The following is a 24911-nucleotide window of genomic DNA, read 5'->3' as shown; positions in this document are numbered from 1 at the left end:
ATTGTATTTTCTAAAGGAGTGCTGCCTCATCTATGTCCTCTGGATGTAATGTTTCCTTATATATATTATATATATATACTAGCAACCCACCCCGGCTTCGCACGTTGAGCACTAATTTTCTATAATCCAGATGACTTTTGGTGGATGGATGGGGGCGGTCATGTAACAAAATTTTAGCAGATATCTATAGGTACAGTGCCAATAGTCAACTTTGGTGCGTTTAAGTTGCGAATAAGCATCACCGGTGATCGAACCTTCAATGTTGATACGTGCAGTGGCATTCCGGGTGGTTACAATCAATTAAAAAATTAAATCGGATAATTGACGGCTTGTTCTTCGTCCATTCTGTGTCGATTTGTACTTGACTGTTTTACAGGGCAGTTTCAATTGAATTGCTCATTGAGCTTGTTGACATCATAATTTTTTGGTGCCAAAATTGCACGTTCGCACGGCCAATCCGGATTTTTGTAGTTGGTTGTTAGATTTGGGAATACGTTGTTGACAACGGCTTCAATATTCAGTTGCATTTGTGGGAGCGAAATCTCATTTGTGGTGCGATCAATTAATTGCCCCCCCCCCCCCCCCCCCAAAAAAAAACAATGATGTTGATTTGATCACTGCCAAACTTCACAGGATCACCCGCTGGGCTAATCTGAAGATTGCCTGAAAATTGCACCAACATCGGTCAGGCCGTTTTGGAGTCCATAGAGAACATACACACATACACACGTCAATTTTTATATATATATAGATTAGGGCGGAGTGAAAAAATTGAAATTGAGATTTTCAAAGGCTAGTGTGGAAAAGTTGTGACTTGACCTGAATAAGAAACGTGCAAAAGCATTTCGTTCTGAGTCAAAATCTTCTGTTCGGGCAAGAGGCCTAAAGTTTCACTTTTTAGGTGAAAATAATGAAACATATGAAGAAACTCAGATCTAGTTAAAATTATGTCAGGATGTCTTAGAATGGTTCATTATTATACTTTAGCATAGTAAAAAGAATATGAGCTTGTCCTAGTGCAAAGTGAATGACTTTGGTGGGAGAAAAAAATCCCTGATAATTGACCCGTTTTCATGGGTCAATTATCTTGATAAAGGGAGTCAAATCCCGAAACGTCAGTTCTATCCCCTGTGTGGGGCTCATTTATTCAAAAGACCGAGAGAGTGCCAGCTGTTCTTCCAGCATTATATATATTATATATATATATATATATATATATATATATATATATATATAAAGAAAACTGAAGTTGAAAATGCGCTACAAAGGGTCCTTAACTTAAAAAGAGAGGATTTGCTAAAAAAAAAAAAAAAACAGGTGATCCCAAGCATGAGGAAGGAAGACTCAATTTCTGCAGTACCTTCACAGTGGCGTCCAGACACATCAAATCAAATGTCTTAGAACACTGGCACCTGATAGCCACTGATCCTACATTGGAAGCTGTTCTCAAAACACCACCAAGGTTCACATACAGAAGAGGCCCCAATCTCAAGGATATGCTAGTGGTGACTGATATCAATAACAACAGCTCAACCAAAACCAACTGGCTGATACGAAAGCATGGGGTATATAAATTTTCTGGTTGCAGCAACTGCCAATTCCTTGTAACTGGCAACGAATTCAAAAATCCTGCTGATGGCGCAACATTTACCATATGCCATAGGTTGGACTGCAATAGTAGATACGTTATTTATGCACTGACCTGTCCTTGCAACCTTCTTTATGTGGGAAAAACCACAAGAATGATTAAAGAAAGAGTCAGTCAACATAGATCTTCAATCAAGAAGTGTTTCATTCCCAGCAAGGATCACCTAGATCTCAAACATCTACCGGTAGCAAGACACAATCTGGAGTACAAACACAACGTTGGGCAACTGAAATGCCATCTGATTGATCATATTCCACCTCTAAGACGTGGTGGAGACCGTGACCAGCGTCTTCTTCAAAGTGAATTACAATGGATATTTTGTCTTAAGACTCTGGCCCACAAGGACTTAATGAGGACTGGAAAATGGGATGCTTTTTGTAGACCCATCACACACAGTACCTGAGTGCACTAATACCTTAATCGCTACAAGTCCGGTGACCAGTCATTAATATTGTCCTAACCTAGTATCCACTCTCTCCAACAATTTGTTTAAAACAGCCTGTCTCAAAAGCAGGTTGGCACATAATTTCTCTACATCGCACATCTGTCAGGTGTTAGTGCCCTCTCTGGAGGCCTCGCCTGTAATCACAACCTTTTAATTGCACATCAGACACAGCGAATGCTTTATCTTTAATGGTCCAGTACAATAGACCTGATTGTGTAACATTCATTAGTGACGTAACGGATGCATGTTGTTATCTGGACAGAATCTATCAGTCTGGAGCAGCACCTCATCAGACGTCACAGGGGTTCCCTGATGAGGTGCCCACACACCGCCCCGGTAACCAGGTTACCAGACGCAAGCCTCTGCACACCACCCGTGGTCCTGAATGACAGCTCCTGGAGCCGAGGCTCAAGGCGGGATTGGCGCCTGTTTTGTACTTGCTATTTAAACATGCTAGTATTTATTCTGTGTCACCACTGAGGAAAACTGGACTGAGTTCCAGTTGAAACGGCTGTCAGGTCAGCCCTGTTGTCTACATTGAAAATGCTGTACCAACTTTGAATACAAAACTTTTTCTTCACCTAAATTGAGTGCTGTCTGGTCCTTTCCTACCAAACGGAGGATGGGTAAGTGCTGTATATATATAAATATATATATATATATATATCTGGGTTGCGGCCCGGCACTCACCCCTCCTGGTCAGCCACCCGGGTGCCCGTTCAAATGGATTGGACAATAGAAAGAAGAAAGGACTGGCACTCCTGGGATTTGTGAAAAATTCTTGTATTTCAAAAGAGTATAACAACCAACGTTTCGGGGCAGAAGCCCCTTTGTCAAGGTGTAGGTGTTCTGCCCCGAAACATTGGTTGTTATACTCTTTTGAAATACAAGAATTTTTCACAAATCCCAGGAGTGCCAGTCCTTTCTTCTTTCTATATATATATATATATATATATATATATATATATATATATATATACAGTATGTATGTGTATATATATATATATATATATATATATACAGTATGTGTAAATTAATAGGACATTCACACTTTACAAATGCATAAAGTATATGCTGTAGCTAAGCTTGTCGTTGGAAAGTCATCCAGAAGGCATTGCTGTTGGCGAGACAATGCACAGGATTAGGTTTAATAACACAAGCACAATGTTGGCTTACTTTAATCAGCATGGGCAAAAGTAATTTTCCTCCACTCTCAGAAGGGACAGAAGCCCATGACGAAGGGACAAAAGCATGAGAGATGAGAAATGCAGAGTCTAAATCAGGCTGCCTAGCAATTACATAAATGAGAATGGCAAGAAGCAGCATAGTGCCGTACAATAATGGGGAATGGGAGACTAGAGAGGAGAATATGTACACTTGCATTGTAGGAGAGTGAATATGAAATTCAATTGCTTCTTAAAACATTATTTTCTGTTCCTTGGGTTTAATATTTGTTGAATGATATTTTATTCAGTGCTAAGTCTTTTAAAAATTCCTGTAAGTTTCTGGAAATGAATAGAAATGCACAGTTGTGATTTAAATTCCTTGTAGCATAAATGATAAAGACTATTGATGTTGGCCGGTCGGATCCCAGCATCCACTTTCCACATTACAGAAAAACACGTCCACATCTCTTATTCACAAATCTGAAGTTCTGCAGATTTAGAGAAGTTGAAGAAAGTATTATTTCTATGCCTCGAAAAGACCCGCTTTGTGCATTTAGCTTATGTGTATAAAGTTACGTACTAAATTAACTTGTTCGCTTGCATGACAAAGCACACCAACCTATGAGGATTAACTGCTGAGCAGGGCCGGCGTTACCACTAACCAGCTTTAGGAAGCTGCCTGGGGTGCTGGCCACTAGAGGGCGCCCCTTTACTGTTATTGTGATGATGTAAATTTAAGTATTTTAGTAGCCTTCGCAGATCCAACTCCTATGAGAGTCTGACTCTTCCCCCAGCACATTTTGCACATCTGAATGCTCCTGGGAGCAGATACTGTAGGTGATTGCTGGGCTTAGCTTTCAGCAGCAGCAGCCCGCAGGCTTGTGTCCCTGCTCTTCTGCTTCCTGCTGCTGCTTTTCACAGTTTACACAGAGATGGTGGGACAGGGATGGCGGGGATGCAGGGACAGACAGCACGGATGCAGGAACAGAGGCGGTGGGGATGCAGGGATAGTGAAGGCAGGGACAGTGATGCACTATAGCAAAATATTTATTGTCCAAGCCTACTAGGGGTCCAGTGGTGGTGTCCAGAGGAGCTCCAGCGGCAGCTTTGTGAACATTTTATCATCTATCATGTAAAATCTTCATTTGAGTGAAGCCTACCAGATTTGTATTCGAGGCCTGGTGTCTGTGCTCTGCAGTCGGCTACTTGTACCAGTCCTTATTGTATGGAGATGCTTCTACGCAATATAACATTATGATCACATGTCAGCATCAATTTTCCACTGCTGATCAAGGATTATTATACCAACATGGAAGGCGTAGACCTTCATGATAATGCTTCAAAAAATTACCAAATTAGCTTGAAGAAGTGGTGGTGGCCACTGTTCAGCTATACTGTGTCAAACATGATGGTAAATGCTTGGAAACTACATGTTTTGGCAGCAAAAAAATTAAAAAATAGCCCTGATCACAGCTGGAATTTAGAGATGGAGTCACTCATGCACTTTTATTGACAAATCTACCAGTTGATAGGGAGGTTGAAATAAGGTGAAAGGCCAAGTATAAGTGTACAACAGGTCATTGGTAGGGACGGCCATCCACCATGGTTTATGGTCGATGTAGAATCGTTTTGCCATTGAGTGCCAGGAGTGCCAGTTGGTTCCCCTCCATCGATGGCACAACATGACAGAATATATTTTTTTTTCTGAAGGCGCGGGGACACAAAGCATAGATCCGCCCCTGACAATCATGAAGCCCAATTCAAAGAAAACAGATGTCCATCGATAGTGAAAACCATCAATGGTCCCCCATTACATAGTATGCTGCCATCGATAGCCGTTTGTACTATCACCATCGATAGCAATCATTGATGGTGATCCTCGGTCATTGTTAGAATTCCAGATAATAAGCCTAAACATTGCAGTTTGTCATCGCAAGACTCCATTTTCTTACAAAATGTGCAATGTGAGTTTGCATCCAAAACGTTTTGAAAATTATGCAGCTCATAAATAGTTACCGTACATTTACTACTGAGTAATACTGCAGATACACTGTTATACTTAATACTAATCTATATTTTTGATGTTATTTGGATTTTATTTCAATAAATAAGTTTTCTTACAAAAGTTTTTTTTTCTCCAAAATTACTTAATCAATTGGCCTTTGAGTAGAAAATTGCCCAGTCTGTTTCTCAGAAATCATTACACTGCAAATTAACTTTTCACCAGATTTGTCTTAATTGGCACAAAATTAACCATCCCTCAAAAAAACTTTCTATCAATTCAGGTACCAGGAAAAAATGGGTTGAGCCGTGAGATTACCAATGTCAGACAGTTTTTTCTCATTAATGGCGACTGCATTTATTATTGGACTGCCAGTCAGGTAACACAAGATGTCATCAATGTGCAGGAAAATTGTGTACGGTGACATAGAAAATCTCAGGGGCCAGTATGTGTTACTAGCCGCATGCATGTGACGCAGCTGGACCGGTGCACAAACCTAAAATCCAAACACTAAAAACCTTCATCTGGTTAAACATATGTAATTTCCCTTGCTGCCAACAGATGGCAGTGTAAGCCCGCTTCAAGAAAATGCTTTCAAAGCTAGTAGATGTTGTTTCACTCGCTGCCAACAGATGGCAGTGTTTTGGAGTCGCACGTACAGTAGACATATATATATATATAGATGATAATATAATTTTGCATACTTTAAGGTAACTAGTGGCATCTCTTCTGAAGTTCGACTTTTTAACATTTCATAAATTGATTTACTACTATCTCCATAGATGGGAACAAGTAGAAACATGCAGTAGAAATAATTGGCCAATCTCTTCGGCTCATGTACATACTGTATACACTAGGGTTAATTTTTGTTGGGTGCCAATTAACCTACCAGTACAGTATATATAAATATATAAATATATAATATATATAAATATATATATATATATATATATATATATATATATATATATATACACTCTCCTCTAGCCCCGGCACTCCTGGGTCCCCCGAAGGGTTGCTGTGCTCCGGTGCCTTCCTCGGGGCTGGCAGCCATACAGAAGTACACAACAAAGTAGGCGGCACTCAGAGTCTTGTGCAAAAAAAGTTACTGTATTAACGAAAGTAACACATATTTCCAAGTTTCGGGGATGCAATCCCCTTCATCAGGAGGTATGTTTTGCACCATGTACTTATAAAGAAGAGTTGTTTTTTTACTGCAAGTCTCCAAGTGCCGCCATTTCGCCATTTTTTCCACGCTATATATATATATATATATATATACATTCCTTTAAACACAATTTTTTTATTTTATATTCATATTTTATATATATATATATATTATATATATAGTCTGCGTTGCGGCCTTGCACTCTCCCATCAGTTGCCCAGGTGCCCTTAGGATGAATGGATAATTTTGATGAAGAACAAGCTGTGGCACTCAGAGGTCTTGTGAGAAAGATATATTTCAAAGCATATACAAATGCTAAAGAACCAATGTTTCGGAGCACGCACACTCCGTTTTAAAGGTCTCACTTTTCACCTTGAAACATTTATACTAGGGATGTGTGGGTTTGGATCCTACAGATCCGAACCCCCACAAAATTACCTTATCCGAGGCCGGATCCGAGGAGTTCGATGGGTCCCCGCCATTTTACGAGTCCAAAACGAGGCCGAACGTCATTTTCCCGCTGTCGGATTCTCACGAGACCACAAGATATATACTTCCCGCCGCTCAGCACCATTTTCAAACAGGCTTGTCATTTCAGACAGCATGGATGTGTGAGGGGAGGGAATCCTGCAGGGTGGTGGGAGCAGGGCCGGCGCCACCACTAGGCAGGACTAGGCATTTGCCTAGGGCGCCGGCCACTGGAGGGCGGTACTGAGCCGCCGAGGTACCATAGAGAGGTACCAGAAAGCAGGGAGTGGGGAGCAGGTGAGTCTGTAATCCTCCCTCTGCTCGACCCCCTTCCCTCACGTTAATCAACGCTGCCCCCCCCCCCCCCCCCGCACCGCCCGCTCTCTGCTGGGGGGATTTCAGCGCGGCAGTAAAGCCCGCACCCCCCCCCCGTGCCGCATCACCGCATCGCCCCCCCCCCCCCCGTACAGCATTACCGTCCGCAAACCCCCCCCCTGCAGGCGGCGGGCGGTGCGAGGGAGCTTTTGCCTGGGGCGGGCGGGGGGCTTGCACCGGCCCTGGGTGGGAGGCAGCCGAGGGGGGTGATTTATGCATAGAAGGGACTGCTACAGAGTGGGCTGCATTATTTTAATAAAATAAAAAATGTAGAGCAAAAATAAAATATCTTTGTTTTTTTTAATTACTGCTGAAAGTGTATAAGGATAAGTCCAGGGTTCCTGCATGTGTGCTGTATCAGTCCAGGGGGGACCACATGTGTGTTTTATCTGTCCAGGGGTGCCCACATGTGTTCCTTATCAGTCCACGGGTGCCCGCATGTGTCCCATATCAGTCCATGGGTGCCCCCATGTGTCCCGTATCAATCATGGGGTGCCCGCTTGTGTGCTGTATAATACCATGGGTGCCCCCATGTGTCCCGTGTCAGTCCAGGGGTGCCCACATGTGTGCTGTATAATTACATAGGTGCCCCGTGTGTCCCGTATCAGTCCAGGGGTGCCCACATGTGTCCCGTATGAGATCAAGGGTTGCTCACATCTGTGCCATATAATTCCGGGTGTGCCCCCATGTATTAGACCAGGGGAGTTGCCCTTTTTTTTTTATTTAAAAGGAAAAAAGTGATTTTTTTTTTTTATTTTTACTGCAAGTTCTGTTAAGTGTGCTGTATCAGTGTTGCACGCCGCCGTCCGGGTATCCCTGCACCCGGACGGACGGCGAGTGCAGCGTCATCTGATGCTGCGGACGCAGCGTCATCTGACGCGGCGGGGGACGTTGCCAGGCAGCGTCCCAAGCCTCACTCTGAGGCTAAGCGTCGGGGCGTTGCTAAGCAACGTCCCCGAGCTTCCGCCCGGCGGCCAGAGACGCGCTCGCCTGACGTCAGTCAGGCGGCGCGAAGTTTAAATAAATAGCCGGCGTCTGCTGGGCACAGACGCCGGTTATAGCTTTATGCATTTCATGCTGCCAGCTTTGCTCTCCGGTCCCCTGGGTTCTCAGTCCCAGTATCCTTGGCAGTGGTTCTTCGCTGCAGCCATCCTGGTTTCCCAGCCTGTCAGTCAGTGTCTGCTCGTGGATCCGTTTGTCCCTGGAATTCCCTGGACTCCTCTGCTGAACTCCATCCTCAGCCTGTGAGCCTGCAGTGGACCCACTGTTTCCATCTCCTGTGGGTCACGTAAGTGCTCCAGTGGAGCCCTGGTCTATTCCCTTTTTGTTCCCTGGCCCTCCGTGGCTTGGCCCCTCCGTGGGATCATCTTTGGTTATCCTCTTTTGCATTCTTGTCCCCGTCTTCTGGTTATTGTTCCCTTGCCCCCCGTCCGTCATTAGTGTTCTGTTTAGGCAGGAGTGTCACCGTTCATCCAGATCCCTGCTTTGGGAGTCACGGTCCCTTTGGTGTAAGCTTGGGGACTCCCTTCCATCCGCTGGTGTCTGCGACTAGGTCGCGCTCCCCGTCTTGGCCTGGTGCCGACAGTTAGGGGTCTGTTTCCAGTTAGGTCCAGTAGTCAGCTTGCCCTCTTGAGTATCCCAGTGGCGATCGCTTACCCCTTGTCACCACATAAGACCTGGCTGCATCGGGGTCGGAGCGGGCCTAACTCGCTCCTTCGAACGCGGCGGCCCCAGGTGAAGCCTAGCTCCGCAGGGGTTTGCCATCTGCCTCGGGGACTCAACAGAGAGAGTGTAGGACCCGCTGTGGCCGTCCTAACCGGCGGTCCCGGCTGTGGGCTCACGCCTTATTTCTCACCGTCTTGAACCCGTATGGTCCCAGGGGCCCAGGCCAGGGCAACGTAACATCAGTCCAGGGGTGAGCCTAGTGTGCTGTATAATTCATGGGGTGTTGCTAAAACGTATATTATTCCAGGTGCGCTGCACTTTTTTTAAATTAAAAGAATAAAAGTTTTTCTTTTTCTACTGCAGGAATATCGCCATATCTGCCGTATAATTCCATGTCTGCCGCCATGTGTGCCTTATCAGTCCAGTGTGCTGTATCAGGTCAGGGGTGCCCGCATGTGTGACGCATTATTCCTGGGGTGAGCCAAGTGTTTCATATAATTCATGGGTTGCTGCAAAGTCTGCTGTATAATTCATGGGGTGCTGCCAAGTGTGCTGTATTAGTCCAGGGGTGATGCTAAGTGTGCCGTATCAGTCCAGGGGTGATGCTAAGTGTGCCGTATCAGTTCAGGGGTGAGCCAAGTCTGCTAAATAATTCCTGGGGTGAGCCAAGTGTGCCGTATAATTCATAGGGTGCTGCCTAGTGTGCCATATCAGTCCAGGGGTGATGCTAAGTGTGCCATATTAGTCCAGGGGTGCTATTAAGTGTGTCGTATCAGTCTAGTGTTTGTGCCGCCCACTTGTGTCGCTTATCATAGTTATCCAGCTACTTTGGTGCAACCTTTTGGCCTAAAAAACAATATTGTGAGGTGTGAGGTTTTCAGAATAAACTGAAAATGAGTGGAGATGAATGCTATTGAGGTTAATAATAGCTTAGGAGCAAAAAAAATAAATACAATTCTGTGATTTTAGTGTTTTTTATGCTTTAAAAAAAAAATCAGAACCCAAAACCCAAAAATCAAAACGTTGAGGGGGTGTTTTGGCAAAATCCAGTAGAACCCAAAACCTGAAGGTAATCAGAACCCAAAATGCGAATGGCCGTTGCACATCCCTAATTCATACACATTGCTGTGGCTTTATATGTAATAATGGGGCAGATGTATTAAGCCTGGTGAAGAGATAAAGTGGAGATAAAATAGAAGGTGATAACTCATCAGTCAATCAGCTATGTTTAAAAAATGACAGTTGGGAGTTGATTGGCTGGTGCATTATCATCTTCCGCTTCATCTCTTCACCAGGAAAAAAACAAATTTGGATAATTTATTTAATAGTTAATACTTCAATACTTAAAGCAAAAGTATATTTTAGAGTAGCTATTAATATTTACCAGTAAGTTCACAGAGTTGTACACCGACATCAGTGGATCTACAGTTATAAGTTAGTTTACTGATGCATGCTGATAGGTTTTAAATTTAGTTTACCGTGAATAATCTTCATTCTACCAATTTCAAGCGGAAGCAGAGTTTAGCACAATCATTTCATATAATATTGCTTTGGTCACATTTTCTAGAAAATATTCTGCATATTACAAAGGGATGCAGTTGGAATCCTGGCAGTCTGAATCCCGGCATTCACAATCCTGACGGCCGAAATCCCGACACTTTCTGCCGATTTGGGCCGATTACCCAATCCATTCTGATTGGGTGAAATCTTACTAGTGTATAGGGGCCCTTAGGGTTCATACAGGATAGATTTAAGGGAGCTTTCCACGTGTACATCTGTGTACATCTGTGTCTATGTGCAGGGACTGAGATGCCCACTTTGTGCATCTGTTGGCAATCTAATACCAGGGGCAGGAATATTGGAATGCACACCCTAATTATACACATTTATAAAAAGGTGCTACAATGCTGGGACTTGTGGTTCTACAAATAAAAAAAACACAGTGATAATGCACATTTCACAATATTTAGCTATGCTATCTATTTGAGCAATAGCTTTTCCTTTTTTCTAATTATCTCAGAGCTTAATATTGCGGAGTGTGCATCAGCACTGTACATATGGAGCAGCTCTCATTAGAGCTGTACCTGGCATTTCTATCACCATCCGCCACTGTTTGCCAGCCCGTTCTGATGGAGCCCGCTACCACTTCCCCGCCGCTGACCGCACCCCCCCCCCCCCAAATCTGCCCATCTTCCTGAAGCGTGCAGGGTTTCCGCCATCCGCCACCAAATGAAGGGGATGTGTGTTCGTGTGAGACACTTGTGCGTCCCCGTCAAATGCAACGCCTCTCTGCCAGCGATCGCCAGCGATTGCCAGCTTAGGGAATCTGGTGATTCCCTGGACTGGCTGAGAGGTGCTACATCTGTATGTCTATATTTGTAGAACAGTGTGTCAAACTCATGGCCCTCCAGCTGTTGTGGAACTACACGTCCCAGCATGCCCTGCCACAGTTTTAGCAATTCATTATATAAAATCTGTGGCAGGGCATGCTGGGATGTGTGTAGTTCCACAACAGCTGGAGGGCCATGAGTTTGACACCTCTGTTGTAGAACTACATGTCCCAGCATGATAGGACCTATTGGTACATGTGTGTAATTAAGGTGTGCATTTCAAGATTCCTTCCTCCCATATACGCTATACACAATACATCTGAAAGTTGGGACTCTTTCACCTTGGAGTAGCACCCTGTCCACCTGATTTAAATGGTTTTAACCAGTTTTGACCCTGGTATCCACAGACTGCATATTGGAACAGAAGGCACAATGAAGGTAAGACCTACACATACTGTATGTACATTATAATAGTTTTAGGGATGTATTTGGGTTGGTGTGGCTGAGTTGCCTTGGGTGGCACACCGTAACAATTATTTAGTAGAGATGAGCGGCGGGCACTTTTTCGGGTTTTGGTTTTGGATCTGGATCTCCCTTCGTGTTTTGGATCTGGATTGGTTTTGGCAAAACCACCCTTGCGGGTTTTGGTTTTGGATCTGGATTTTTTTTTTTTTTTAATGCTAAAAATTGCTAAAATAACAGATTTTGGGCCTGTTTTTGCCCCTAAAGTATTATTAAGCTCAACAACATTAATTTCCGCTAATTTCTAGTAAATTTTGATCACTTCATATAGTCCGTCACACTGGACACTGGATATAATCCGTCACACTGGACACTGGATATAGTCCGTCACACTGGACACTAGATATATGCCGTCACACTGGACACAGCCCGTTACACTGGACACTGGATACAGCCCGTCACCCAGGACACAGTCCCTGGACAATGGACACAGTCCCTGGACAATGGACACAGCCCCTGGACACTGGACACAGCCCCAGGACACTGGACACAGCCCCTGGACACTGGACACAGCCCCTGTACACTGGACACAGCCTCTGTACACTGGACACAGACCCTGACACACTGGACACAGCCCCTTGTATTATGGACACTGCAGACCCTGTACACTGGGTGTACAGTCAGCAGCACTGCAGCCCCTGCGTTTGAGCACTGCAGCACCTAGTTTACAACAAAATACAAAATCAGTTACTAAATAAATCACAGCACAGGGCACAGGGCACGGGGCACGGGGCACGGAGCACAGATCCCAACCACCCTTTTCCCTTTCCTATAATGGAGTGAAGATGGCGGGCGCGTGTGCGTCTTATATAGAATCCAGATCCGACAGCACAAAGATGACGTTTTGCCTCGTTTTCGGTCTGGAATTCAGGCGGGAACTCCCGAGCCGACTCAGATCCTGACTCGGATCACCATATTCAGATCTGATGGATCCCAGAGATCCGAACCGGCTCATCTCTATTAATTAGCACTATTTATTTATTAGTATTTTTCATTACGTAACACTTTTTAACTCCTGGATTTTGCTTTTTCCTTATTAACTCACTAACACGTTTTCACTACTGTGCTTCCCTGTGGTGACTGGCTTTTCCCAGCTTTTTTGGTGTCCGGCATCCCGGATTCAAACTTAGTATTAGGGACCCACCAGAGAGAGGACTCCTGTGACAGGAGCCGACGCTGCAAACAGGCAATCTCTGGTGGCAGCCGACATATCCGGGACCCCTGGAATACAGACTACAAACCTTGTACCTATTATAGAGACGCCATTGCTTGAACTTGTGAGTGCTGGTCCATTATGTTGATTCACGGTCATAAAAAAGAGGCATAAGCTAGGTGATATTTGGCTATTCACTGGCTGATACTTACCCCAACAATGCCCTTTTTACTCTTATGAGGTGTGAAATAAAATAGTCAATGTAGCACCGTTTTGACAATACCTGCGCTGCTCCGATCACCAGAATTGTTCTCTGTGAAAATGTTTGCAGAACAGCTCTTCAGAGATTATTTCCTGATATTTCTAATTATTCCGTGGCCTTTACCATCTCCTAATCCTCCTGCATAGTACAGTAGGTTGACATCATTATATTCAGAACTTCTCATTGCAATTATGTAGAATGTAGGATACATTTGGAAGAATCTGTTCCTTTTGTCATTTTTTTCCCTTTTCCTCTTTGATTATATATGCTATGATGTAAAATTACTTACTTGTGAGATTTCTTCCAATTAGCCCCACTCGCTCCTGCCCCACAGTCATATGCCTGGATGATGAAGGTGTACTCCTTTTGTAGTTCACAGTCAATTGCTCCTTTAGCTCTGAGTCGACCTTCACCTGATGTTCTGTTCAGTACGACAGCCTCAAAAGGAGTGTCCTGGCCATGGATTTTAAATGCGCATATTTCTCCTGTAAAATAGAACACATTGAGGAGTCATTCAGTGTGCAGCATATATTGCATGCATTTTCATTGCATTGTCATATTGTAAAGAGACACCAGGGCCTATTCATTAAAAAAATCCCCTTTGGCAGAGCTACAGTAATTTAGTACCCAACTCACTGCAAGTAGCAACAGTAGATGCTAAACACCAGAGCAATTCAGTCGCGGAGGTCGCTGTTAAAAAATCAGCGGTGCCTGTGAGCCCTATTATACTATTTCTGTAGTAGTGAAACTTACCACTGGCAAGTCTAACTCGTTGGTGCTATTGCATATACGTGAACTGGAGTTTGTGCATGAGTACAAAGAAGCCAAAAGAAGGGATCAGAACAGGCGCAGAGGCATTTGCAACCCAGGATTTATTCCCATAGGAAGGAGCAGGGCATAAAGGAGGTTTATCGAGGAAGGAACAAGCGCACAAGTAATGTGACAGCTGACAAAGGGATCTGAACAGGGGCAGAGGGATCTGAATGAAACCATCTTCGCAACACGGGACTACTTCCAAATAGAAAGGAGCAGGGCATTCTCCAAAACCAATTGGGAAATACAGAGGTCCCCATACTATGGTATCCGGGGACATTTTTTCAGCAATGACAGGTAAACAGGAGATTTCAGTGAAACTCCTGCATTCCCGGTTTAGTAAACAATAAGCAAAAGGCTACACATTATTGTTGTGTATAAATCAGAGATGTACAGTATATGACACATAGCTCTAAATGAACAATACATGACAGCACCAGTTTCTTACAGATGGTTTATACAGGCTTTGTCCTTGATGGCCCTTTTACACCCTGGGGTAAATGTACTAAGATGGGAGTTCTAAGATGGGATGTTGCTATGGGCAACCAATCAGCCTCTATTATCTTCTAGAACAGTGGTGTTAAGCTCATGGCCCTCCAGCTGTTGTGGAACTACACGTCCCAGCATGCCCTGCCACAGATTTTATATAATGGATTGCTAAAACTCTGGCAGGGCTAACTGGGATGTGTAGTTCCACAACAGCTGGAGGGCCATGAGTTTGACACCACTGTTCTAGAAGGTTCTAGAAGGTGCTGAATAAGAAGCAGAATCTGATTAGTTGCTATGGGCAACATCCCTTATGCAATATAACTCCCATCTTAGTAAATTTGAATGTCTTTTTCTGGCCCTCTACCACCATTTACAAAAATTAAAAATGAAATGTAGCCCGTAACGTAAAAAAAAAAAGAATATAGCACTTTTTATTATTATTAAGATTAGTTTCCCTGCTATTCTTTATTAATGTTTTTTTTAATAGTAAGTTTTCAATGCCTTAATATCAGACGTAGCACAGAGTATTTCAGGAAATAAGCGCACTGATCTTTAAGAAGGCTCTTATCTGCTCTGCTTCCTTGGTTATGTTATAAAGAGGGGGTCTGCATGTAACAAGCTTAGGGGGATATTCAAACCAGGGTCATGACTGTCGGGCTGGACTGACAGTTGTGACTCTGTCCCATTCTCGGGCAGGCTCGACGCGAAATCACGTGATCCCGACGTGACAGGCGGGATTCATTGTCCCGAATGTCGAATGCTGAAAAGGGGGAGTGGCCGTGAGATACGGCCGTGGATTGTCGAGCTGCTGCCGGAACTCAATAATCCACAGCAGTGCCGGTGCAAGGCGCCGGAGCGCCCCAGGCGGGGGGGGGGGGCACCCCGGCGCTCACCCGCTCCATGGGTGGGGGGGTGGGGAGGAATACGGCGGGCGCGCTGATCTGGGGGGGGATGGATACGGCCGCCGTGCTGTTCCCTCCAGTGCATATATAATTACTCACCCGGGTCTAGCTCATCGGGCGGAAGGGAGGGAGAACTGGAGCAGTGTGACTGACATCTTCCTCCACCCGCACCATGCACAGCCACTCAGCCGGGCAGCGCTGAGCACTTGGCTCACCCTCAGACGCTGCCCGGCTGAGCGGCTGTACGCGGTGCGGGTGGAGGAAGATGTCAGTTAACATGCACCGGGACTGAACTACAGCGCAGCGAGCCCTCCCTCCTGCCCGCTAAGCCAGACCTCCAGCTCTCCCTCCTGCCCTGCTCCCAACTACCGCCCCCCAGTGGCCGGCAAATGCCTAACACTGCCTAGTGGTGGCACCGGCCCTGATCCACAGCCGTTCTCAGCAGAAAGGGCCTGACTGCTTCTAAAGATCCCTGTTCATTGCTGTCAGGAAAGACAGCATTGAATAGGGCCCTGCCGCTATTTCCCCCGTCAGGAATAACGGCAGGAGATTGAATACCCCCCCAAAGTATCATAATGCAATTGTATACTAAATGCTAGTGATAGTAAATGAGTTTTCCCACAACCAGAGCTGCTTAGTTATTTTACATTCCCAATTCACAAAGACTGTGGTATTCAATGCTACTTTGTATGACACGACTTTCAAACATCAATCTTGTTCCACAACTATCATTTTAAAAGTTAAGAAGAAATTAGGGTTGTAGGATAATAAGTGATATCAGGACCAGATTTACATAGTTAAATCACACCACCTCTGGCAGCAGAAATTCCAACTTATCTTCCCCTTCTATATTATTATGGCATAGCTTTGACAGTCCTGTCACAGAGCAGAATATATTGATAGTACCCTAATAATTCATCCGCATCTCGGCTGAAACATGTTCCGTAGATAAAACTCCCCCCATTCAGTTGAATGATCATTTTCCTGTATCAGTTTAATTTTTTCACTCCTCATTTTTCTGTACTGATGACAGAGAGAAAACATACACTCTACTCCGGGAAAACGACTCTTTACGCTTTCCCCATCCAGGCAAACGTCTACGTGTACCTATTGCTAAATCCACTAATGATCCCCTACATTATTGATGGCTTTTTCCATGTAAACATACAGTACTACAATGTATAATGTTAGATATACAGAATACTAATCTAAGAACAATTTAAAACAAACATTATCAGTGAGTATTTAACGTATCTAAGTAATTGGATAGGCTACAGTAAATCTGGCTTCTCTATTATTGCCGACATATTTCAGTTATATAGCCCGGCTGTAAGTATAGAAGTATCTTGTAGTTTTATGAACTGAATAGTTCTAACAATATCTCAGTTTAAGTCTCTCATATCCATAATTCAACGTGATTTTCCTTAAGTAGCATTCCTTTTTATAATGCTTATTTGTATGCTGATTATTTCAGTAAAACACAAACAATAGATTCATCACATGATAAATGTCTATCTTGTTTGGCAGTGGGACTCATCGCTTGCTCTCATTAGTTTCTCCGTCACATAGTCTAATTATAATTACTGTAACAAAAGTCATAATTAATATCTTCACAGCGCGGATTAGATAAATATTACAATAATAATGCTAATCTCTGCTCTCTTTAATGTGCTAAAAATGACAATACAGTAGTTTCAGGTGCACTCTCTTTGACCTGTTACACAGAGGAAGGTACTAAGCGCGTCTTGGCCTATTTTCTATCTTTTGTCAGACTTGATAGCATTATCCTATACATTCTAGCAGATAATAGCTTCACCATTGTTTAAACATTGTATTGTTTAAGTGTGCAGCGATTTTTCAATTAAACATGTTTAAAAGACATTTCTTATAAAAATTCTACAAATAGCGTACTTTCAGTTTTTCTTTCATATATAGTACTTAGTATTTTTCTGTACAAACAAGGGTTGCAACACTTATGCTGGCTGCCCTTACAATTTGGGCCCTCCTTCTCCACGCTAACCCAAGTTCACAATATGCAACACGGCAGTGGGTGCCAGGAGAGGCAGAGGGTGGCAGGGAGAGGCAGGGGGAGGCAGAGTGTGACAGGGAAAAGCAGTGGGTGAAAGGAAGAGGGTGAGAAGGGCAGCATTGGGCCCCTTAGTCCTCAAGGGCCTGGTGCACTGCTCCTGCTGCACCAATGGTAGTTCTGCTCTAGTCAAAGGTATACCAGGTAAACTGGTTAGACATGTCTCTGCTTCAGAGAAAACAAACGCTTCTAAAGGAAGTCATAGTGGCATTCACAAATTGGACCATACTTGGCTACTTTCCTGGATCCTCTCGGGGATTACCAAAAATCGTGTGGTGCTCCTGGCCCTGTGGAAGGGCAGGCAAGTCTCCCAGAGCCTGCCTCATGCATCAACCCTCACATCCCTTAAATCCTCTCTCCCCATATCTCCCTGCAGTCCTTGACAGTATTTGGTTCATAGAGACTGATTACACCGTTCATGCTGACTCATGTCACTGTAGCCACACCCCTTCCCCCACACTATTCAGTATCGGTAATATGGTCAATGAATGGGGGCTACAATGATGCAATCTCGTGTCCACACTCTTGCACCGCCCACCCTTACTGTGTCCACGCCACCAATTAAACCATCCTGTCAGAACCCTACTGCAGGCAGGTAGCTTAAGATAGATAGGCTTGTAGATTTTGTTTCCAAAATACAGGTGTACTGTAAAGCAAGTGAAACAATAAATAATGCAATAAAGTACTTATGCTGAGCTGTATGCATCTTCAGACATCGGTTCTTATCTGACGTCAAATTCTGTGTTACTGCATACTATAACAAACATGACTTCTACTTTAAGGTACTATTAAAGCTAGAGATGTGCGGCGGACACTTTTTCGGGTTTTGGTTTTGGATCTGGATCTCCCTTTGTGTTTTGGATCTGGATTGGTTTTGGCAAAACCACCCTTGTGGGTTTTGGTTTTGGATCTGGATTTTTATGAAAAAATGCTAAAAATGGCTAAAATAACAGAATTTGGGCCTGTTTTTGCCCCTAAAGTGTTATTGACCTCAATAACATTAGTTTCCACTCATTTCTAGTCAGTTTTGATCACTTCACAGCTCACAAAATTGTTTTAATATACTGTAGTTGGGCCAAAAGGGTATACCGAGGTAGCTGGATGACTAAGCTAAGCGACAGCAGTGGGCATCACATACATGTGGACCTTACACTCCCAACCTGGCACATCTTGGAAGCAGAGCGGCACTGCAGGGGCAGACAGGGTGGCAGTTTAATAAACTATCCCCAAAAAAATAGAAATGCTCCAAAGAGCAAAAAATACAAAGAGGTATCGGCCTTGTCATGACTGGTGGTAGCAGCTTCAGCACTTCTATCAGGTTGCTGATCTCCCACTATTTCCTCCTCCATCATCCTCCAAAAATGTGTTTTTATTTTATTAATTACTTTTATTTATTTTTCTTACTTTACACTGGACACAGCCTGTCACACTGGACACAGCCCCTTGGACACTGGGCACTGCCCCTGGACACAGCCCCTGGACACTGCCCCTGGACACTGGACACAGCCCGTCACCCTGGACACAGCCCCTGGACAATGGACACAGCCTCTGGACACAGCTCCTGTACACTGGACACAGCCGTCACACTGGACACAGCTCCTGTACACTGGACACAGCCGTCACACTAGACACAGCCTCTGGACACTGCCCCTGGACACAGCTCCTGTACACTGGACACAGCCGTCACACTGGACACTGCCCCTGGACACAACCCCTGTACACTGGACACAACCCCTGTATACTGGACACAGACCCTGTCACACTGTACACAGGCCCTGTCACACTGGACACAAGCCCTGTCACACTGAACACAGCCCCTGTACAGCCCCTTGTACACTGGCCACTGCAGCCCCTGTACACTGGACTTGTCCATGTCGGCGTGGAGCTGATTTTATATAGTGTGGCGAGCGCAGCGAGCCACCGAGCCCAAAGCGTGGCGAGCGCAGCGAGCCCCGCGAGGGGACGCGTAATACTTTACATGTATTACACGTCCCCTCGCGGGGCTCGCCACGCTTCGGGCTCGGTGGCTCGCTGCGCTCGCAACACTATATAAAATCTACTCCACGCCGACATGGATAGTGGGGGTAAGAAAAGGTCGGAGGACGCGTACCGCCGCCCCTCGCGGGCTCGCTGCGCTCGCCACGCTTCGGGTTGGCGTTGATAGTGGGGGTGGCGTGGGGGTGCATTTAACATTGTAAGCACCCATTAGGGTGCTTATACAATTAAAAATCTTATAGGGGGCCAATTGACCTTGAAAGCACCCATTAGTGTGCTTATACAATTTAAAATCTCATCTCATCTCATCTCATCTCATCGTATGCCATATACAATGGTATACAATTTTAAATTGTATAAGATCGGGTCCCATCGCAGCACATCTCATCTCATTGCATACCATCTTAAGCCTTATGGTATGCAATGAGATGGGTTGAGATGGGAGCCGTGATAGTACACAAGTACCGAAGAGCCAAAGTAAAGCTGGCCATACATCAGAAAGATGGATCTTAAGATCGATTGCGCTCATGATTGTGTACAATTTCCCTTGAAATCCCCGGCAGTCCTTGGTGGTTTTTGGACACACAATCTACACACAATCCATCTTACAATCAGTCATACAATCCATCTGCTGTATGATTGTGTATACAAGATGTGCATACAATCCATCATACAATCAGTCATACAATCCATCTGATGATTGATTGTATGATTTGTGTACACAAGATGTGCGCACAATCTGCATACAATCCATCTTACAATCAATTGAGATTGTATGATTGGGTACAATATCTTTCTGATGTATGGCCACCTTAAGAGATATTGTTTAAAAAAAAATAGCCTAGTGTGTCTGCACCTTTTATATTTAAAAAGAAATATGTAAAAAAATATATATTCTCTTGTGTGTTTTAACCCTGGAAACCCAACATCAATTGGGATTAAGTTTAATTGATCTGAAATCAATAAAAATTCATTACAAATGACCTCTAATAAATATACCCCTATTAGCGCTGGTGTGTGGATGACTAAGGGTATAATGTGAGATATGAATCTTTTAATAATGAAAAGGTGCTAATCATCGTCACCATATTTTGCACCAGGAGTGGACCTCCCACTACAGGATCCTGACAGGTGTATCTGTGGCTGCTTAGAACTCTGACTCTAGTACAAGTACATGAACATCATCATGTTCTTATACTATGCACCCTGTAATCCCTGTATAACACTGATACTAGACACTGACACCACTGTCAGATTATTTTGTTTATGTCATTAATCCAATGACCTGTTCCAAACCTGCATTCTACGTGGCTCTGGTCTGGGTCATGACCCTCGGTTCTCATTACGGACTTACAGAATTAACCTCAGCATGTTTGGCTGACCTCATTCCTGTGTGTTATTGTTCATAACACCCAGTTATCCACCTAAGCGCACCTGACTATACTCCCGAGCCTTGCACCTGAACCAAAGTCTATTATTCATTGTTGCTGATCTCATTGTGCTTATCACTGGAACCTGTCCCTGTTCTTCCAAATGGGGTAACTTTGTGGGATTGTTTTTCTCCAAAGGTTCATCTCACCTGAGCAACTATATTATTTGCTTTTCACAAAAACCATCATAATCTCTTGTAGCTGACTGAAAGTAGGTCATGTTCCATGGAGCCATTTTCCATGGATCTTATAAAAAAAGATGAACTTCATTTTCATACAGAGATCCTTGTACCATTCAGTCTAGAATAAATTGAGGATGAAAGTACTGAAAAGTAGGAATTTATATTTAAGAGTGTGTGTTGCCGTCAGTAAAGGAAAAATGTCAATAGACATTAAAAAGATTTATTTTTATTTTTATAAAGACAATCTTCTATTGTTTAAGACCTTTGTACATTATAGTCCTGCATGTCTAATTTTATGCACAGCCACGCCAGGCTTCCCACTTTATAACCTACCTTTTTTTTCACACTACAGATGTTCTTGTGCACAGTAGGGAGAAATAATGTAAGACCCAACGAGCGTTTGTTGTCAATTAAAAAAATCTCACTTGCAAGTGCTAGGTACTGCTGTTCTTGGCAATAGAACTTTATATGTTGCCTGGAGAAATAGTTTATTTTTATCTTTTATACAGAACATAATCTGCAGGTCATTACTAAATTTTCATGAGTAAATTACTTGACAGAATTCAGTATATCCTGAGAGGCCAAGAACGTATCATATGATGCACATAACTTATGTATTCTGCCTCTATCATGTTCATAATAAACTTTTCATCTTACTAAATTTAAGGCTCCTAGAAAATATTTCATCTGAGAATGGACATCTTTTTAAAGCGGCAATCATATACAAGAGAGAACCTACTTGGTTTTGCCTTGTAACTGTAACTGCTTTTAAAATACAGCCATTCTTGGACAAAATCCCAGACCTCCGGCTTCTCGCATCATATTACATTTACCCCCCCATTGTTATTTTTTATTGTGTCAGTAATTCTGCCAAAGATCTGAAGCTTGAGAGACAATAAACAATGTGCTGTGCAAATTGAGCTAAATGTCAAAAAGAAAATAATCTTCATGAAATGTTGTTTTTATGAATTACTCGATTCCTTTAACAAGCCAAAAATTTAATTTTCATAAGGTTATGCCATTATAGGCCATAATTCATTCTTTATATTTGACATTAGACGTGGAATTAAAAAAAACATACATAGAGAAACACTTTCTTCCATATCATAGGCAAGGGGAGTTTCTCGTTGCTCGGAAACCCCCTCCTCTTGACAAGTGCTTTAAATTATGACAACAATAGCACTAGTATATAATATTATCAGTAGAGTTGCCACTACATCATGCATTGTAAGGGACAGAGCAGAGCTGCTGCACATGCCATTGCCCAGTGTACCAGCTTCTCCTACCACATTTACTGTATGTGTGGATTTGAGCCCTCAAACATTGCACTGGACCAGAGAGTAGCTGCCAGGAGGAAGAGACAGGAGCCTTACCATCAAGTGGGAGATCGTGAGCTAAGAAAGTGCAGTACTGGTTCTATTATGTTTGCATGTTTAACCATTGCCTGACCACTTATCTTATTTAAATGTTTGAACCAGCCTACAATACTACAGGTTGAGTATCCATTATCCAAATATCCATTATACAAATTATTCCGAAAACCGTAGTCTCCAAAATGTACTTTCGTTTTTTATTTTTTGCTAAAAACCTACTGGCTACATCTGTAATTGGCACTACTGGGGGAATAACATGTAACTGGCACTAAATATGTGCAAGGACATGATTGCTTGGCATTCAAATTCAGTGTCTGAGATTTTTTCAAATGAAATATATTTGTGTGTATTTCATGTTTCATTTGCTTATACAACATAAATGCAAGATACCTCATTCAAATATCAAAATATTCCAAACTATGGAATAATCCTTTATCCGAAAATCTTCTGGTCCCGGGCATTTTGGATAAGGGATACTCAACCTTTATAGACCATCTGTACCAATAAATATTAATACTGTATTCCATACAGTGTATAAAAAGACCAAGTTTCAGGGCTGTTATAGCTCCCTCAGACTCCCATACTTACTCCAATGCACTACAAGAGTGGGAGATTTTGGATTACATTTGGAAACTTCCTTCTAAAAATCCTGCGTTTGCCACTGCAGATGGACACAAATCAGTACCCACCTGAGACTCCACTACACTACACTAATTCCATGACTGTCAGGAAGATAGATCAGGTTAAGGTGCATGACTGAGGTCCACCAAGATAAAACATGAGATGATTTAGCTCAGGGACTTGCTGTCAGGACCACTTTGGTCAGGAAAGACAAGAGTGAGGTACAGTTTCCCATGGCTAATAAATACAGAGTTACAGTATTTGGGATTCATTATCGTATAAGGCTTGCAATAGACATATGGACAGTTGTACTATTAGAGTAGTAATTTTTACAACAAACGAGAAGAATTACACTTGCTACAGATGGTTTAGAAGAGATTCGCCTTTCACAGTACAGTGAAGAACTCTGGAAAGTTTATTACAGATAGTTATTATTCATTATACAACACTGGTAACAAACATTTTGTTGTAAATGAAAAATGTATAACAAGCTAATATGAATGTATCACATATTGGGGCAGATGTATTAAGCCTTAACAAGAGATAAATGCAAGGGTGATAAAGAGAGATAAACGTCCAGCCAATCAGCTCCTTACTGACTTTTTTCAAACACAGCCTGTAACATGGCAGTTGGCAGGTGATTGGCTGGACGTTTCACTCTCCTTATCACCCTTGCATTTATCTCTTGTTAAGGCTTAATACATCTGCCCCATTATACTTTCTCCTCTGGTTCACCTGTTAAAAAACAGCCAACGTAGCAGAGTGTCACACATCAAGCAGACGGAAATAATGCAGCCATGGTCATAAGAAGACTATTGCATTGTACAAACACATCATGAAGTGCTGTCTATGCATTTATAAAACAAAACATGTCTTATTACAGGTTGAGTATCCCGTATCCAAAATGCTCGGGACCAGGAGAATTTTGGATAACGGATTATTCCGGATTTTGGAATATTTTAATATTTCAATGATGTATTTTGAAGTATCTTGCATGTATGCTGTATAAACACATAATATACACACAAATATATTTTATTACCACATAAAATACACACAAATATATTTTATTTGTTCAAAAAACAAGGTTTCAAAACATGAAACTATCTCAGATATTGAATTTGAATGCCAAGCAATCATTTTCTTGTACATATATAGTGCCAGTTACATATCATGTCACCAGTAGTGCTGTTACAAATGTCCCCAGTGAGTTTTTAGCTAAATAATTTTTTTTTTCCACTTTCTGGAAAGTATGGTTTTCGGAATAATTCGGATAACGGATATTCGGATACGGGATACTCAACCTGTAATGTGAATTACTGAATACAACAGCAAACTGATATATAAAATAGGCTCAGTATTGCCGCTGAATGCTTAACATGTCCATTCTTAGGGTTTTAGAAATTTCTGTCAAGAAAGTGGGCATTTAAAAATGCAGACTTTGAGCGAGATGTACCAAGTGATAAAATGGAGAGTGATTAAAGCCAATCAGCTCCTACCTGTCATTTTTCATACACAGTCTGTGACATGGCAGGTAGGAGAGGTGGTTTATCACTAACCATTTTTTCATTTCATTTTTCTGGCCCTTTGACAGCTATTGATAGGTATTATAGGAAAGTCATTATATGAGTGATATATAACTTCTTGTTGTTAACCATAGAAAAGTAAACAGTGCACAAACAGACACTACGTCATACATGTAGGCGCCCCGCCTGTAACAAATAGCCAGACATTTTTCTTCTCCATGGCAGAGCTGTTTGAGGCAATAAATTATAAATGAAACTGGGTATAAACAGAAGGCTTTTATATTTCAATT

General features: G+C 43.0%; 1 protein-coding gene across 1 annotated transcript in view; it reads right to left on the bottom strand.

Moving 5' to 3' along the window:
* The window catches only part of CLSTN2 (calsyntenin 2), a 741013-nt gene that overhangs the window by 208606 nt on the left and 507496 nt on the right, over positions 1 to 24911 (bottom strand). Inside the window, exon 3 of the mRNA XM_083178042.1 lies at positions 13494 to 13689. Coding sequence (XP_083034168.1) covers positions 13494 to 13689 — 196 coding nt within the window. The remainder of the gene's footprint in view (positions 1 to 13493; positions 13690 to 24911) is intronic.

This window comes from Crinia signifera, chromosome 3, assembly GCF_055691185.1.
Source record: "Crinia signifera chromosome 3, ASM5569118v1, whole genome shotgun sequence".
NCBI classification, from domain to species: domain Eukaryota; kingdom Metazoa; phylum Chordata; class Amphibia; order Anura; family Myobatrachidae; genus Crinia; species Crinia signifera.
This window is presented reverse-complemented; position numbering and strand designations above follow the sequence as displayed.